The sequence below is a fragment of the Clytia hemisphaerica genome, unplaced genomic scaffold, assembly GCF_902728285.1.
Source record: "Clytia hemisphaerica strain Z4C2 unplaced genomic scaffold, Clytia hemisphaerica genome assembly, whole genome shotgun sequence".
NCBI classification, from domain to species: Eukaryota; Metazoa; Cnidaria; class Hydrozoa; order Leptothecata; family Clytiidae; genus Clytia; species Clytia hemisphaerica.
The window spans coordinates 686,988-705,057 of record NW_027103761.1 but is presented as its reverse complement, the minus strand read 5'-3'; the positions used below and the strand labels follow the sequence as shown (position 1 = coordinate 705,057).

At 37.1% G+C, this 18,070-nt stretch overlaps 1 protein-coding gene across 2 annotated transcripts in view; it reads right to left on the bottom strand.

The window, feature by feature from the left end:
- Positions 1 to 18,070, bottom strand: part of LOC136805634 (uncharacterized) — a 65,222-nt gene that overhangs the window by 26,810 nt on the left and 20,342 nt on the right. For both annotated transcript variants that reach the window (XM_067062210.1, XM_067062211.1), the window contains exons 32-51: positions 17,869 to 17,940; positions 17,626 to 17,697; positions 17,085 to 17,156; positions 15,711 to 15,782; positions 15,203 to 15,274; positions 14,643 to 14,714; positions 13,845 to 13,922; positions 12,602 to 12,670; positions 12,218 to 12,286; positions 11,864 to 12,048; positions 11,158 to 11,319; positions 10,230 to 10,394; positions 9,442 to 9,615; positions 6,924 to 6,975; positions 5,972 to 6,298; positions 5,142 to 5,320; positions 4,636 to 4,739; positions 3,049 to 3,250; positions 1,467 to 1,816; positions 446 to 618 (exon numbers count right to left, since the gene is read on the bottom strand). In XM_067062210.1, the coding sequence (XP_066918311.1) occupies positions 446 to 618; positions 1,467 to 1,816; positions 3,049 to 3,250; positions 4,636 to 4,739; positions 5,142 to 5,320; positions 5,972 to 6,298; positions 6,924 to 6,975; positions 9,442 to 9,615; positions 10,230 to 10,394; positions 11,158 to 11,319; positions 11,864 to 12,048; positions 12,218 to 12,286; positions 12,602 to 12,670; positions 13,845 to 13,922; positions 14,643 to 14,714; positions 15,203 to 15,274; positions 15,711 to 15,782; positions 17,085 to 17,156; positions 17,626 to 17,697; positions 17,869 to 17,940 (2,721 nt within the window). The remainder of the gene's footprint in view (positions 1 to 445; positions 619 to 1,466; positions 1,817 to 3,048; positions 3,251 to 4,635; positions 4,740 to 5,141; positions 5,321 to 5,971; positions 6,299 to 6,923; positions 6,976 to 9,441; positions 9,616 to 10,229; positions 10,395 to 11,157; positions 11,320 to 11,863; positions 12,049 to 12,217; positions 12,287 to 12,601; positions 12,671 to 13,844; positions 13,923 to 14,642; positions 14,715 to 15,202; positions 15,275 to 15,710; positions 15,783 to 17,084; positions 17,157 to 17,625; positions 17,698 to 17,868; positions 17,941 to 18,070) is intronic.

The following is an 18,070-nucleotide window of genomic DNA, read 5'->3' as shown; positions in this document are numbered from 1 at the left end:
TAGATTTTTGATAAGAAAATAACGAATCATAAAACTTCATAAAACTTATCATCTTCCCGACAAAAATCAAAAATAAGGAAGTCCTTTTATTGGGCTTTTCCAGAAAATTTTTTTTACCTCCATTGTTGAGGTTATTGATTTTTAGAAGTATCGAACCTCCTGGATATCCTACTTTATTAGTAAAGACCACTCTTAAAAATATGCTCAACCCCCAGGATATCCTCTCTTATAAAGATGCTTACCCCTAGATATCGTATTTTTTATTTGAAAAGACACTTTATATCTGCTCCCTTGTAGATATCTAACCCCCTGGATATCCACTTTTGAACAAAAATCGTTAACCCCCTGGATATCCGATATCCTCAACAGACTATTTCTGGAAAAGCCCATTCAAGAAATAAATAAATTCAAGAAATTTCAGATTTTTGATAGAAAAGTCGCTTACATTTTAGAGATGAGCTGTGAAACATAAGATATTTTCCCATTCAGTCCACTATCTGCATCAGTAGCAACGATGGTCAACAACGGATTCTGTTGAAGTGGTGGCAACGGTGTGAAATGAGGGAAGACATTGTCTCTGATGATCGGACAATTATCACTCTTGTCAACAACCAGGATCTGTATGAAGGGAAAGGAAATAGAGATTGTTCGCGTTATAAGAAATTCGAGTTATAGAGACTTGTTCATAAAGGCTTCTTTACTAAAGGGAAGAGAAAACCTGACTTGTTTCAGTAATACTCAGTAACGTGGTGGCAGGATTTTTTTTTATGGGGGGGGCCAAAATACAAAAGGCGCAAAGAGACGCCTCTGATTACTAATTACTTTGTCCTTTTACACCTTAGATATGGCAGTTGTCGGCCAAAAAGAGAGAAAATACCCAAAAATTTTCGTGCTCGCTTCGTTCGCGTAGTTTTTACAAAGATATTGATATAGAATTGGGGGCGCTAAATTAGAATATTCGAAAATTGCCTCCCCAGTTTGCCCAAATTTTTGACGAACCCCCACGCTACTGGTAATACTCGAAATTCGAGGTTCGAGTTATGAAAAACAGCCAAAAATTGAAACGATTTCAAAAAATTCTAGAACAACCGGAACTATGAGATCATAAAACCTTTTGAAAGTTCAGAAGTCAAGAAATAAAACCATGACTATGTTTGTGGTATGGAGAAAGAAAGTAACCTGCTATGACTAGAATGCTTAAATAAAATGTTACAAAAAGACATTCATGTTTACTAATGGGCTTTTCCAGAAAGAATTTGAATATGGGGGGTGGATGATATAACACTTTTTGGAAATTTACCCCCTGGATATTGTGACTTTTGACCCCCCGGACAAGCATTAGTTGACCCTCTAGACACTCAAAATTACCCTCAAACATGTACCCCCATGTACGAACATTTTCTGGAAAAGCCCAATGTGTTCTCAACGTAAACATTTTAAAATTGAAAATAACAACGGCAACTGACCAGTATGGTAATATATCCGAGGCGTCCACCATGATCTTCCACTTTCAAATTAAGTTGATATCTCGAAGTAGTTTCATAATCCAACGGTTGCTTCAACAACAGCAACGCGTATTTGGTGTCAATGTTTGGGAAAGCTTGTGGCGAAGTGATGGTGTGTTCAAAATTGTTGTTGGCAGACGCATTTGTGTTGTTTGGACATACTATGATAACTTCGCCATTCAAAGTAAAGTTTTTGTAGATTGTCGCTTCAGGTTTGGTAGCAGAATCGTGATGCGCTTGCGTGGAGTTTCGGACGATGTCGTAACGGTCTTCAGAGTTGCCTGTTTCCACGGTAACCGTGTATGGTGAATCTTTGGGAGGAGAATTCATGACGTTTAGTATATATTGTAAAGATTTTATTGTGAACTGAATAGCCAAATCAGCAACTTTTTAAGGCAATAACCTGCAATCATGGTCGAAATATATTGATATTTTAGTGTATTTTAACGTTTTTCAGAATTCAAAGTTCGGGCGAGAATTGCTAGTTTAGCACTTCAACTTTCATTTATTGAATATTTCGGGGTTTTTTTTTTTGGGGGGGGGGATTCGGTGGCTTCCAGGCTATATCCCAAGCCTTATTAGAGCAAATTTGAGCTTTTAAAAGTCTTTAGTCTCATGTTAAAACTCTTTCCAACTGCAGTTTAACGCGCTTAAAAATCATTTGTGGTGTTTAAAATTTCGCAAAGAAATCCCCTTTGTCTCAAATGTTTTGTCCATGATTGTGGCTAAAATTCAAATTAGAACTGTTGATTTGCTAGTTAGAAGTCTTCAACTAGAAATTAAGGGTCAGATCTTACGACAGCTAAATCTCGCTAGATTTACATTATAATAAACTATGTAAGTAATTACAATTAGAGTTAAATATTCGAAAAATAGGAAGTATTTCATTTGAACGTTTCACCTTTGAGAATCAAGAATTGAGAACTAGCTCAAATTATGAGGCCCCCAAGCGGTTTGCGTGATGTTGTGATAGGGACTTTTTTCTAGCGTGATTGCGTGATCAGAGGTCAAAACTTGATCGTGATTCGAAAGATTTTTGAGTCGTGATGCGTGATTTGGATTTTTTTCAAAGGGATGCGTTATTATTTAAATTTGTTGCTGTTTTACGTGATCGTAATTGAAGACAAAAAATTTCGTGATATCGTTATCAGAGTTACCGCTGGGGAGGGGGCTCAATTATAGAATAGTTCAAACACAACACAACAGAAGTTCGAATCAGTGAGGGTATAGGATGGGCCAAATAGGGTATTCTATTTATTTAGAAAACATGGATAAGTGAAAGGTTTATTTTTAAAATTTAAGAGTGATATCGTTTGCTTACTCATCAATTTTGATTTACAAGCTTTTTCACATTGGATTGACACGGATGTGGAGCAAGATTGGTCAGAAAGAGAAAAAGAAAAACTTTTTTTGTTTATATCGGCACAATATAACAATAGGAAGACACTGTTCTGATATGAAATATGTGTCTGATATGAAACGGAAACACTTATGTAAAAATAAAACCTTTAACACATGCTTTAGTTTAGTTTCGACAACTTACTTGAATTGTAAAGATCAGATACCAAGAATTCACCAACGATTGCTTTGAGATGAAGATCTTCAGGTGGTTCAAAGATGTAATCAACAATATCTTTTTGTTGTTCGGTACCGGCAAAAACAACACCACTCGTGGCAAGCAAGAATTCGGACGTACACCGGAAACGTTCAACGTGGAAAATATCCAGTGAGTACATGATGTTTTCCTGACAAATAAGAAAAAAATACACGTCTCCAGCTGGCACACAACGTTGTTTCAACGTTCATCTAACGTTATATGGACGTTGTGAACGTTATATAAAAGTCGAAAAAACGTTGTGTTCTATTTGGGCTTGTACTTTCATACAAGAAACCTTCGAGAGGGCACATTTGACCGACGAGAGTTATAAACATTGAGTTTGAAACATCAAAGGGCTAGAGAGGAATCTTGAGTACATGATGTTTTCCTGATATATAAGAACAATTACATTAACTTCCATACAAGAAAAAACGAGCGAGAGGGCACATTTGACCGACGGGAGTTATGGATAGTGTCAGGCCAACACTATTCCTTTTCTTTCGGGAAGATGATGGGTGACTCGCGGGTGGCAGGGGATTGCTTCCTCTAGGTACCGCACCTGATCTCAGACTTCGGTCTTCATCTTTTCATTTTCGGTTTAGATCTCTTTTCATTTTAAATATTTGGTTCCTATTCGCTAAATTTGTTTTAATTGTTCTAGTAATGTGTCTCTAGTGAAATTTGGTTTGTTTTGTCTTTTAGGATTTTAGGATTTTGGGTGTTGAAATTCATTGTCATTTGATTGTTGTCATATGATGTGGGAAAGTTTTAGTGTTTTCTGAAATTTGATTAGCTTCTTCAGATATAACCATTGAATTTGAAACCCCGAATGGTCTAGAGCGGAATCTTCAACCTTTCTCAAGCAAGAAAAAGTGAAGTCTTAATTTTTCCTCGCATTTAAAATCTTTGTTTGAAAAACACACGGGTAACGTGTTCTGGATAGGGTGGATTCATTTCTCATCCAGGAAATTCGGATCTAGCCCCTTCGGAACGGATCAATTTCGTTGGTGAACAAGTTTGAAGTGGATTACATAGGGAGTTTGTTCAAAACGCTATTTGTTTGGTTGAAATTCAATTTAAGTCCAGAATGGGTATTTAATTTTCAATTTGGGTGTGAATGCGCATTTGAAATTAATCCAAAAAATATTTGAAAATTTGAAGTTACTGAACGATGGCACTTAATGTGTTAAAAAGATAAAATATATTTGTTTTCAAGTCGAGAACAAGGTCGAGTTCCCCGAACCAACCTTTACTGAGATCTCACGGCTTCTTTAATAAATGTAAGAGGACAAAGTTCGATAAATATTTTAAAGAAACCTTAAAATGTTTCTGAGACCTTTAGAACGCCTAGTTAACTAAGCCCGTATTGACAAGGTTAGGACACACAGCTAATGGCAATATAGCGTTTTCGCCACTTTAAAGATTTTTTATATTTACGAATTTTAAGTTTGCCTTGGTCAGTTATTCAGTCATAACTTACCATCAGATTTATACTAGTGACTGAATCAAACTAGCTTAGATTTCTAGGCTAACCTTTAGATTGATGGTGACAGCTTCTTCCATGAGAGGTCGGGTATTGATGCATGTTCGCGTGTTTTGGTCCACGATTCCCACGTGCGGTATGAGCAATCCACTCGCTGAAAAAGAAAGGATCACAAATTTCGGATGTTAGGTAATTGATCTGTAAGGATGACCTTACTTTAGTAAAATTAGGGAGGTTCTAACTTAAATTTTGACATATTACTTTTTACCCCCGGGGAAGGGGGTACTTGGGCAAAGAGGGGAAGGGGGATGCTGGTCAGGGTGCCATTTCCACCTTCACGAGTCGCAAGTAAGGTCGCAAAAACACCAAAATAGAAAAATCAGTTCCTCGTAGGGTACCTTTTCGGGAGAATTTTGAAAAAAATATGGAAAATTTAGGGTCAGTTTTTCCCATCCACCCAGTGGGGTCCTACTAGGTCTATGACACAGGGGTGTTATCTTGTACTTGATTGACTGGGGACATCAGTACTTTGTGTTTCAGTCATGTTATGACTTACTTGTTGTGTTTTGTAGATGAAGAGTTTTGCATATGACTTGTTTTCCATCATATCCTTGTGGAATAACTATACTGACGACCAACTGTTTGTTGATGTACACCCAAAGATCTTCGCCTCCTGCAAATTGCATGTGTTCTCCACCACCGAAAATGAAACCACTTCTAATAGCACTGGTGAAACTGTACAAGAAGAATCAATCGCAAGAAAATTACAGTTTTTTTCTTACCAAAATTCATAGAAAAAAAAAAATAGACCTTTTCATAATTTACGTCACGAACATCACTTGCCTCGTATTCAAGCAATTACCATGGTGATTATGTCTCTTGAGACATTGAATTTTTTATGAATAGAAAGTCTTAATTAAATCGGCTGGGAGTTAATCACCATGGCAATAGTTTCAAAACGAGGCAAGTGATGCTCGTAACGTATGAGTAGGTTTATTCGAGATTGTCGAATGGGCTATTCCAGAAATTGTCTGTACCCCCCTCTATGTTAAGGAGGTATGACGTCCAGGGTGGTCGGGAAAATAAAAAATCCAGGATGGTCTGGTTATTCAGTGTAAAAATTCAGGTCAGTGAAATGAGGTTAAAAATCCAGGGTGGCTGGTAGAATGAAACGAAAATTCAGGGTGGTCCAAAATGAGAAAATGTAACTCTAGGCTGCTCTAGGGGGTCCTGAAATTCTTTTTAAAAAAATCACACTTTTTCCAAAAAAAACCTCAACATAGGAGGCATAATTTTTTTTCTGGGAATAGCCCAAAGAAATTAAATAAGAATGGAGATTCCAACCAAAGTCGAGTCCAACCTTTCATAAAAAAAAATTCAAATCACCCGAAATTGATGAGCTCCAATCCTTTGCAATCTTTTTGTCCTTCCGCAGTAAAACCACGCCCATTGACCGCCCAAAAATCATTGTCCCAAAATGTGAATAAATCCTTATTGTTAACTGTGTCTGATTTGCCTTCTGAAGAAAGTGTAATAGTCGATTTGACTACTTTATTTCTCCCTGTAATGGATTGAAACCAGCCAGAAAAGGAATCGAGCAGAGGGTCCTCAATGGCTGGGTTTGCCAACCAAGTTTCGTAAGGACTTGCCATGAATTTTGGACGCGCGATGTCAGGCGTGTAACGAGATTTCGCAAAATCTGGATCATCACGGCTATAATAAATAAAGTCAATATACCTTTTCGACCGTAGCCGCCAATTACCGCGCGGGCATTTTTTGTCCGATTTACCACCCTAAAACCGTCCCAGTCTTTTTTTCGCACCCATAGACAATAGAAAAAGGAGTAAAAAAAGGATTGGATCGAGTTTAGGGGGATAATTAAATAAAAAAGTGGCACGCACCTGACCACGCGACTACGGTCGAAAAGGTCTATAGTGTTTAGGGAACAGGGGGTTTGTTTATCACTTTCCTCGTGAGATTATAACATTTATGTGAGAGAATATAACACCAATCGAGCAGTCTAGTGGGATTGATAAAGAATATCAAGCGACGCGTTGAATTAGTTAGTCTATCAGGGCGACCCGAAGGCTCCCTTTTCGTATAGCTGTCTTCCCAAAGGTAGGTGAGTGGATTTCTCCACTTACTCTTGATCCGTCTCTTTAGTTACTGAGCATCAAGCAATGAGGCATCAAGTACCATTTTGGAAATCTTTGGTATGACCCGGCTGGGGGTTGAAACCACAACATTGCGCACCGTAGCCGGATGCTCTACCACTGCACTACGGTCGCTAGAGTATATCAAGGCCAGTGGCCACAACAGAGGGAAGCAAAATACTTACCTGAAATCGTAGTAAGTGATATCGATGGTTTGTGTGTCCACAACAGTGTTGTCTGGAAGTGAAAAGGAATAACTTCTTTGTCATTTTTGAACATTGTTAACCCATAGTGTGACCCCCCCCCTTTTCAAAAAAATTTTTAATTCAAATTTCAATGTTTTTGTTTTTGAATGACTGGTGGACTGCTGCTGTAAATAGCGCGGGTTCGAAAATTTTTTAAGATAGGGGGATACACGGATAGGGGGAGGGGGTGAAATACAAATGAGGGGTTCAGACCCCTCTTCAAACTATGTAAACCGTTTGTGTTTTAGAAGGTGGCTGTATAAGGAAAAAACTTAACTCCAACATGCTTTTTCTAATAAAATATAAGAAGATGTTCGAGGGGATATTACTTCATGGGGAAGAAAGGAGGGTTAGAATTTTCTTCATGCGACTCTGAGAATATATAACCTGGCGATGAAAACCGTTTGCTTGAAATTCATAAAATAATTGAAAATCATTAGACATTGGTTATGGCATTGAAAATTTTTCATCTTTGGCTTTGAATGTTTTGGCATGCTGAATTTTCGCGAACTTGCTTTTATTGTTTATTATAAGAGTGGTATCGTTTGCTTACTCATCAATCTTAATTCACAAGCTTTTTCACATTGGACTGCCACGGATGTTAAACAAGATTGGTCAGAAAAAGGAAAAGAAAAACATTTTTTGCTTATAATAGCATAATATAACAATAGACACTGCCCCGATTTAAAATATATGTCTGATATGAAACGGTAATACTTATGGGAAAATAAAACCATTAAAATTTTTAATGTTTCTTATTTATACTTTTAATTAATAATCGGAAAGTATCGAGAATTCGTCATAAAACCGAATGATTTTTAAAAATGGGCTACGTAGTGAAGTATTTAAGAACACGATACTGGAGATTAAACTTTATCCCTTACTAGGGGGTCAAATTCTGTATCCTAATTTAGTATCAGAAAGATATAAGTTATAAAGTTTCTCAATGTGGGTGGGAGTGATCAAGAGTCTTATCAATAGAGAACCTAGAATTAAAAAGTAACTCGCATACTGGGTGGCTTTCCCATTGCGTTTTCTAGGCCTACAGTTGGTAGAGGTTTCGTTCAGTGAGAATATTCAGGCTAGGTGGAACGATAAACAGCTGTTTTGATTAAAATTGTTCAGACTGCTGTAAAAAAGACCGTTAATCTACTTAAATACTGAGATCATATCAGCAAAATATCTTCTTTTTTTTTCATTCAATATCAAGCAACAAATTGTGTGATATTATCAGCGCTAATCCTTTCAAAAAGGCATGTCTTTTTTTTTAAGCACGACATTAATCTGGTTGAAGAATGTCTTTCTTGTTGTAACTGAGACAATAGAATGACGTGAATGAATGTTTAACAGTGGTCTTGCGCTTTACAGCTAAGCTGGTTATAAATGGCTTTAAATAAAATGGGCGATACTTTTCTATCCGCCTGACGAAGTGAGGCTTTCTCTATGATGCAAGCGGGGTTTGTCAATTCATAGGTAGAAAGCATCGAACCGGTTCAAAACTTACTTGCCTGATTTCCACAGATGAACAAAAAGTTTTAAAAACAATTAGCCTGATTTCATTTATTGAGATCTTCATGCACGCGTAGTCATCCAATGTTACTCTTGGCCTTATTGGATTCAGTGTGAATTTCTTAATTTGGGCTTTTCCAGAAAAAACCGTATACACCCTGTTGAGAAGGTCCATCCCTTTGTGGCTGGAAATGCTTCAAGGTTTAAACCCCTCTGGAATTCTGAATTTTTTCTGAGGACCCCATGGAATTCCAGTTATTTTTGACAGATTTTTGTATCTCCCTATGGAATTCCGCCACATATCAAACCTTACCCCCTTGGAACGGAAATGGACCTCCTCAACAGGGGGTATATGGTTTTTTTCTGGAAAAGCCCATTACTAGTTGAGCGTATAAGTACCATTTCCTTGACTACGGCGTGCAACTTAAACGTAAAAACGTTAAACTACAGTAATCATGGTCAAAATCTATTGAGAATTTAGCTTATTTCCTCGTTTTTCGAAATATGTTCGGGCGAGAAAGTCGATTTTGGGCCATCTCTTAAATTTAATCGGATATTTCAATTTGGCACGGGTTTATAGACTTCCAGCCTTCCAGGCTATATTCTGAGCCTTATTGGACCATTTTTGAACTTTTGGATCCTCAGATCGTAAGGTGGTAAGTCTTAAGTCTAGCGTTAAAACTCTACCCTTCCAACCTATAAGTTAGCACCTCCAAATCGTTGGAGGTTTTGAAAATTCGTGGGAATTACCCTTTTTTCTAAAATATTACGACCATGATTGTAACAAGGCTTCAAAACCTATACTGTATCTCCAACCTGTTGATTCAACGTTCATCTAACGTTATATGCACGTTGTGAACGTTAAATAAACGTCGAAAAAACATTGTGTGCCAGCTGGGTGAGTGATAATTTCCCAGATTGAATAAGAAATGTTCAATGAACAACTTACTGCACTTGATACAGGATTTAAAGCAATGTAGACAACATCCAGATTGATCACAAGAGCTTTTCCTTAAAGCGTTGGATGCATCGATATCACAACCAGCATTGGTGACGCACGTGATGTGAGATTCCAACGTTTGACATTCGTAAGCGTCACCACGTGAACAAGACGTCGCTTTACCTGTCGAAAGGTGGGTGGGAAGAATATAACTAGAATTTAGTTTACAAGGAGAGTTGAAGTAGTATACAGCTAAGGAAACGGGCTTTTTCAGGTTTACCTCGGTTGCGGCCGTAAGCTTAATTACTTACTAGGTAGATAAAATCTACAGTCAAATCTACATTACCTGTCGAAGGATGTTTGTTTGGAAAATACCGGATGACCCACGAACAAATTCGGAGGTTTTTTGAATCTCTAGGTCGAAAAACTCGGAGCTTTGATATTGAGGAAGCATTTTTAGATATTTTCTATATGAAATATTCGCAGAATTTTCCGAAAACAATTTTACTTAAAACTAATCTTGTTTCACAATTTGTTCAATCAGCAAAAAAACTTGTTCGTGGATCACCCAGTAAGAGTAAAATTATTTCTTACGACATATTTAATTAGGTCCTTTTTCTAGTTTACGCTGGTATAAGTTCATGTGATTTGAATTTGAAATTCAAAAACAGTTCTTAAAATTCACGTCCAATTAATTTATCTACTATCCAACTTGTTATGCATGAAAATTTCAACATCAAGAAAATATTCTTCCCTTTATACAATAGTAATGGAATATTGGTTTAGGCAAATCTTACTTTTCCGTTCGAGCGTTGTGATGAGGATACTTTGCGACCGCGCACTGGTGACGTTCCCTTGGTTGTTCCGATTATACGTCATGGTCATATGACACCAGTAATTACGACCAGCCAGTACTCGATCATTTCCTGTGATGGTGATCTGCTTTTGGTTCAAGACAGAAGCTAGTGGAAAGAATACACGATTTCGGTTATTCTTAAGGCCAGGGCAAACCACTGATTTGTAAAGCCCGAAAGGCTAGATGTCGTGCTTTGGCTGAAAAGTGTGCCGTATCTAGGTAGGAAATCCGACATTACAATAGAATTTCAGCGCTTGACCAATTAGAAGCTTCGCGGGTTTTTGAAAAGCAACAATATTATTTGTAGCCGGTACCAATTTTTCTTCGCCGACCGAAAAGATAACGCGAAGTTCGCTTTGTTACGGTTAGGCAGCATTTCGTGTCTCAGACATTTTTACACTAACCTCTATGTCTCTGCGGTGGAGCGTAGCCATTTTTAGCGTTAAATCTAATTCGACTAAAGTGACTTTACATTTAACGCATCAATGCAATGGTATCTTTCATTTTTAAAAAGAGCACTCCTACGCTTTTCTCGGATTTTGTCCCAGAAAGCTGGGACAAACTGAGGCACAGAATCTCGCTAACCGAAACAGACAGACACACGGCAACTTTTTTCGAAATGTAAAAAAACGTCCGTGGGGGCGGGATGGTACAGGCTATAATTTTTGCGATATTCACTTTTTTTTGCCTGTGAGGCAAACCAGTCCAATATTTCACCCAACATTGGAAAAAAGGACCTCCTGTATATAGAATATAGGACCTCCCGTAGGTCCAATGGTTAAGAATTTAAAATATGGTCCATTCCTTAATATGTTGTTATGTTGCTAATAGGTTTAGACTCATGACATTAATCGAGAAAATGTTAATACCTGTTAGGAAGACATCCTTATTTTCCAGTTTACATGTTGCATCAAAGTAAAGTTTATCAGTTGCAAGGTTGACGTTTTCTTCAGGGTACAATCGAGCAGGATAATCATAATTTAATTGAATGGTATAATCGGCTGGTGCACTGACAACTATATTGCTTGGAACTAAAGGTAGAAAAGTATAAAAAATAAATCAAAAACATTATTCATAAGGTGTGTTTCGCAACTATAAAAAAAGTCAAATTTTCCCTTTTGAAAACTTGTAGCTGGTCCCACTGACCTTTATATACCCTAGACAACTTTCTCATTCCCGGAAAACCAAAAATCTTTGATCAGAGTTTCTATGAAGCTGGTACACTAATGGTAGCACTACTCAATAGCGGTGTAAATGTAGCGAGAGCGCTGGGTCCACTTTTTCTCGGATATTTTTTATGATGTAGCGCTGTTATATGTTAATTTCTAACACTGCAATGACCTTTTTGCAGGTATCACTTTTCAAAAAACTCCAGTCAACGATGGAGGATATAGCTTAGTCCAGGGTATAAAATGGTCAGTGACTGGGCCTCAAAAACCAAACTTCTAAAATAGATGAAAGAACTAAACCTAAGTAAACACCCAAAGAACAATGTTACAAATTTACACAATGTCAAATAAACCGTTTTTGCAGCGCCTAGACTTCCTATAAGTCAGGAAAAGACGAGAATCTTACTACATATGAATTGGTGCTTCCTTCCTCTGATCGCACTCGCATCACGGAACGCACTGAAACCTCTCAAAGGTGGTGGACTTTGACATTGGATGGTCTTCTCTACATATTCGTTGGATCGAGATAGGTAACCAAGGATGGTATCATACCAAAAGCATTCACATTCTAATCGAGTGGTGTCCAATGAACTGAAAAGAAGGGATGATTTTATATATCGATTTGAAAAGAAAATGTTGGTTTATTTGAGTGAGTTCAGGTGAAAAAGTCAGGTTTCAACTAGGAGACTGACTAATATAAGCTTGCCACTACCCCACAAAGAAGTTAGGGCATCATCATAATATTTTCAGTTCAACTTACAAGTATCTCAACGCTGGCATATTGGATCCAAACAGCTCTGGTGAAACCGTCTGAACATTCTTCGCCCAACTGAAATCAAAATGGGTAAAATCTTTATATATAGGTACCGCACCTGATCTCAGACTACCGTCTTCATCTTTCCATACTTTTTCCATTTTCTTTTGGTTTAGATCTCTTTTCATTTTGAATATTGGGTTCCTATTCGCTAAATTTGTTTTAATTGTTCTAGTAATGTGTCTCTAGTGAAATTCGGTTTGTTTTGTCTTTTTTCATTTAGGATTTAGGCTTGTTATAATTCATTGGTCATTGGATTGTTGTCATATGATGTGGTAAAAGTTTTTTTTCTGAAATTTAGCTTCTTCAGATATAAGAAATACTACTCACAATTTCTCCAAACGTAGGTAAGATTGATTGAATTTTGGAACATGTGTTATTGGATTCTGGTCGATTCGCCTGAAAATAAAAATGGAAGTAGAAGGACTGACCTTTATATATCAAGCTATATCCGCCATCTATGATCGAAGTTTTTTTGAACGTTGATACCCGCAAAGAAGCTATTGTAGTGTTTGAAACTTTGCCTAACGACAAACGGCGCTACATCATTAGTGTACAAACGAAACTAGATCTAGCGCTCTCTCTGCAAGTACCAATTTCAAAAAAACTCCGATCATAATATTTTGGCTGGCCGGCATTGAGTAACTTGGTCCAGGGATATATAAAGGTCAGTGAAGTAGAAGGAATAAACCTTCTTTACAAAAAACAAGGTGAGCCGTCGAGTAATTTGCGCGGGCGAAAAATCATTTTACTTTCATACATTGTGAAGAATAGTTTTAACAAAAATTTGAAACTTTTTGTTTTGAACTTTTAACTAATTTTAAACCTTTAAACCAAGGTATATAAACCAGGCGGTTGGGCTCGATAGGATCGAGGAGCGATGAAGGATCGACAAATTACTTTGATTCCGATAAGGGATCGATAGAAGATTGAGCTCTAAAAATTCTTGAGTATCGATCCCCACTCGACCCCTTATCGGAAGAATCGATGAGTAATTTATCGATAATTTATCGATCTTTTATCGATCCTTCATCGATCCGTTTCGATTATCAATTCTACCGAGCCCGACTGCCTGATATAAATTACGTTATGTATGTATCAATAATAGAACTACCGATGGATCAAGGACACGTCATTATTCTTAACCGCTAGGATACGAATATGAATACCACAAGCATAGCGTTCTAAATCCTCCTTTTTGAAAGGCAAAAAGCAGAATTCTACTTTTTACCTCTCTTCTCTTTACGCCACAATGCCACAATGCAAGGCCTTAGGGCCGGTCTCCACTTGCGCGCGCTTCGGTCGCACTTTTTCAAGCAAAGCTTCCGCGCTATTGGTCAAAAGAAAAATGAAGCAACTTCATTGGCGCGATCTGACGTAACGGTTGAGTTGAAATGTGTTCAACTTTTTTTTCGAGCGCACGCTACATTTTTATGACGTAATCTTTTTCCAAGCAAAAAGGATTGAAGCCAAAAAGTGCGATTGCAACGCGCACAAATGGAGACCGGCTTTTAGATTTAGAACGCCATAACCACAAGGTAAACAAAAGAAAAAGAACAAGTTTTGATCTTACAGTTCTTTGAGATCAGAGTTTCCTTTCATCTTCAAATAATCGTCTTCCAAAGTGGTGATCTTGTTGTCTTCCAATTTTCTAATTTCACAAGAAGAAGAAGATGAATCAAACGATGAAGCTCAGAATCGCCTCAACACGGTTTACTTATTTATCTAATGCTGCTATAGAATGAGACAAACAAACCCATTTTCAGGATTTACTCTTCAATTCTATAAGATGGTACAATTAGTTTTTGTTAATAAGGAACTTCAAAATTGACTTTACAAGGATCTCTAGGCCAAAATGACCTTACCCACTTCAAGGCTCCATGGAGAATTTTCACCAGCTTTGCAGGCTGGGCAAAATCTAGCTGTGAAGTCCCAAGGGGGCATATTATGAGAAAATAAAATGAAAACCCATATATTACTTGTCAGGGTCAACCAAGAGCTATAAAAATCAGTAACAAGCCATTTCTCATATAGTTTAATAAATTAAGCCTCATTTTCTCATTAGGTTGTTCTAATAAAGAATATCTTATATTGGGGATTGGAATCTCTAAAACGCATCTACTGTTTAAAGGGACTAGAGTACTGACGAAATTTGTAAACAAACCGTTTGCAGTGGGATACAAAATCAAAACAAATGTCACATGTCAAAATAAATATGGCTGATTTTGATTGTTTCAATTGTTTTACAAGTTTGTTTTGGAAACGTGATTCTAATTGTTCTCTTTAATGACACGTGGTTTGCGCAATGTTTACATTTTACTACTTTTATGTCCCTTTAATAATGGCTATTCTGGAAAACAAATATACTAACATTGTTTGAAGTTTAGCATTGTTGATAAACAGGTTGTTTGGAATCTTCTTCAGATCTGTTTGCCACATTTCACTACAAGCAGAAAAGGTAGAAATTTAGGATGAGATTAGATTCAGTTGCATGATGGCAGAAGAGTCCATCACTCGATTTTTCAAGACCGTTTCTCGTGCACCTTTCCTTTTTCTGAACCCCAAAATTAGCAGTTTTGTAGCCACAACATGTATATAAAAACTTATAGGAAAAATTTCTCACTCAATTTGATTTGATCTTTGCCTTATTTTCCCCAGTACGGAGCTTTAAAATCCTAATTTCTTCTATTGACACCCTTGATCTTCTTAAAACTAACACGCTACTGCCTGTATCTTTAACCTTATCCGCCACAGAAGCACTAAAGCTCACACAAATTCGCATTTTCTATATAAAACTTTACCATTCCCTATTCCTAGGTTAAATAGGATGATGACATTGCCAAATCTGGCTCTGCAACTCCAATTGAATTATATTATTTGTAGAAACATTAAACAGGTCAAACATTTTAAATATATTAATTTAACACTTACAATATTTGCAGATTTGTCAAGGTGTCTAAAGATCCTGCGGGTATTGCTTCGATACGATTCGAAGACATTTTTCTATAAAAGATAGGTTTACAAATGTGGGTACTATTAAGATAATGAAGGGCTTTTTGGACAAAAACATAAACGAGGCCCTCCCTCAATTCGCGCAATCATGCAAATTTTTTCCCCCAAATTCACGCAATTTTTGCTCACGCAAAGCTTTCAAATTCACGCATTCAGGCAATTTTTTTTACTTTCACGCATTCGCGCAAATGAAAAAGCCTATTCACGCAAACCGCTGGGGGCCATATACTGTTCCAAAGTCTTGAAAAAACAACTATAATTAACAAACCAATACTCAAACTCGCTGGCGATCCGAAATTTCTGGATGAAATTATTCTTCCCAGCAGGCACAAAACGTTGTTTTAACGTCCATCTAACATTATATGGACGTTGTGGACTTTAGATAAACGTTGAAACAACGTTGTGTGCCAGCTGGGTTAGTACTTACAAGTGCTTCATAGAAGTGTAGATTTTGATAGCGGACGCTGGAAAAATGGTCAGTTCGTTTTGATAAAAATCTCTAAAAAAGTAAAAAGAAGTAAGAAGCAAGTTAAACTACTACTCTTAGGTTCCAAATAAACGGGGGGGGGGGTGGAAAATTTTCGAGATTTTAATAAACGGGCGGGGGCCTAATTGCCGGGGGGTGGAAATTGTACTTCTGAAAACCCAAAATAAGGTAAATATAGGCTAAAATCAAGCTATTTAGAGCAAAAAAGGGGGCCTTCTCTTTGACAGCTGAAAATATTCTTAAAAAACAATAAACGAGGGGGGGGTCCTAATAAGGTCCAGGGGGGTTGGAAATTTTTCGGGGGGCGTTTATTTGGAACTTAACAGCAATAAGTTTACTAATTGCGATATTGCGTTCGTTTTTGTGACGGATACTACACTCGACTGCAAATTAAAACCGTTACAAGGTACAGTGGTCAAACCAAGGTTTTTTGTCTGACGTCAATTATTCAAAACACCATGTAACGTAAATTTTTGAACTTTAGAAGGCGTGGCACTTTCTACGAAAAAGTTACAAAAAATATAGTTTAAATAGTCGATCCGTAAGTTCAGATATACCCATGATTGTTTTGAAATCAAAGTTTTTATTGTTTGATCTTTTAAGGTGCGTCATGTAGACCTCAAATTCGTAAATACAGCAGCCTTTTCGTAGAATGTGTCACGCCTTCTAAAGATCGAAAATTTACGTCACATGGTGTTTTGAATAATTGACGTCAGAATTATTTTCGTTAAAAAGCCACTGTACTTTCAGTTTCCACTATATTTGTTTGTGTCGTGATTTTAATTTTTTATTTAACTTTGAATTCTATTTCCTAGCTCTACGTATTTTAAGCAATTTATATATTGTAACGTTTTAATTTAATATTTAATTATATTAATATTAACGAGGTTAAGCAAGAAGCTATCTATTACGTAAAAAAAGTCACGATAGGGGCTTCTTCGATTCGAACGTCAAATCCTTTTTTGGACGGGGGTTTTATCGGAAGGTAGTGCTAATTTTCGCGCTCAATCATAGATGAAAATGAAATTTTAAACATAAAATTAAACCACAACGTATCATCGATTGCTTTTTCGAAAAACAATAAGAATTTTTGTCTTAAAACTGCACGAAATCCCTCTTTCATACTCGAATCAGCCCCCTGGCAAAATTGGAGAATAACAGCCCAGCTACCATTTTGCGTTAGACACATTTTTCATAAACTCATTTAGTATAGTAAGATTCAGATTGAATAAATTGAGATATCTTTAATGCTAAGAAGCAAACGAATGTGAAAATATTCAGATTTAGAAAAGAAGAGAACATTTTTTAACTTACAGTAATCCAGTCATTGAAGAACCCAGGAAAGCATAATCGTCAATGGAACGAAGTTTGTTTCCGTATAAATTCCTATGATAGCAAAATATGACGATACAAACATCTAATCGTAAATTTCATAAATAAGTAAGTATATTTATCTGGTGGCTGTCGGCGGAGCTGGGAGTGGGGGAGTCTATCCCCTTTTCTATTTGCGCTAGACCTGGGCGATCGAATGCTGAGGTGGAGCGCCACACCTCTCAGCTCCCAGTAACTTACCGCCTGGATCAGATTACCCAATCTTAGCTATTCATCCGCGGTGACCGGGGATCGAAACCACAACCCTTAGATTCCATGGCGAATGCTCTACCGACTGAGCTACCCGGCCACTTTCATCTGATTTTCAAGTATTTTCCATTTTTCAAGAATTTAAATTTATGTATCCATGAAGCATTTGGGGAACTGCCAGACGAAATCTTCCCTAGAAATTATTAGTAAAAGATCATATCTCAATATTTAGCTTTGGGGAAAACATTTTACAAAATATTAAAAGTGGGCTTACAAATCACGAAACGTTGTTCCATCAACAAAGATCTTTCTTGCAATGGTTTCAATTTTGTTCTTGCTCAAGTTGCTGCATTGAAAGAAGAAATGTTATTTTTGGCTACTTTACGCTGGCTTGATCTTCATTCACAAGAAATGTACACCTTTTTGCCATAGCCAATTCTTGACTCTGCTGACAATAAAACTGCCACGCAAACGTATGGGCAAGCCCTTAGGACAAATAACTATAAGGAATGCTTACATTACTCCATTAGTTCGGCCAAGATTGAAAGCAAATGTCTCGATAGCTTTAAGTTGTCCATTATTGACGTATCTGAAACAGAGAGTTAGAACGTTATAATTATGGTAATAAAATTTAAATGGCAGTTGGACTTTAAAACGATATATCCATCGTCAGATATCATCACTATTATACAAAAGCGTTGTTACATACGGATACGCAA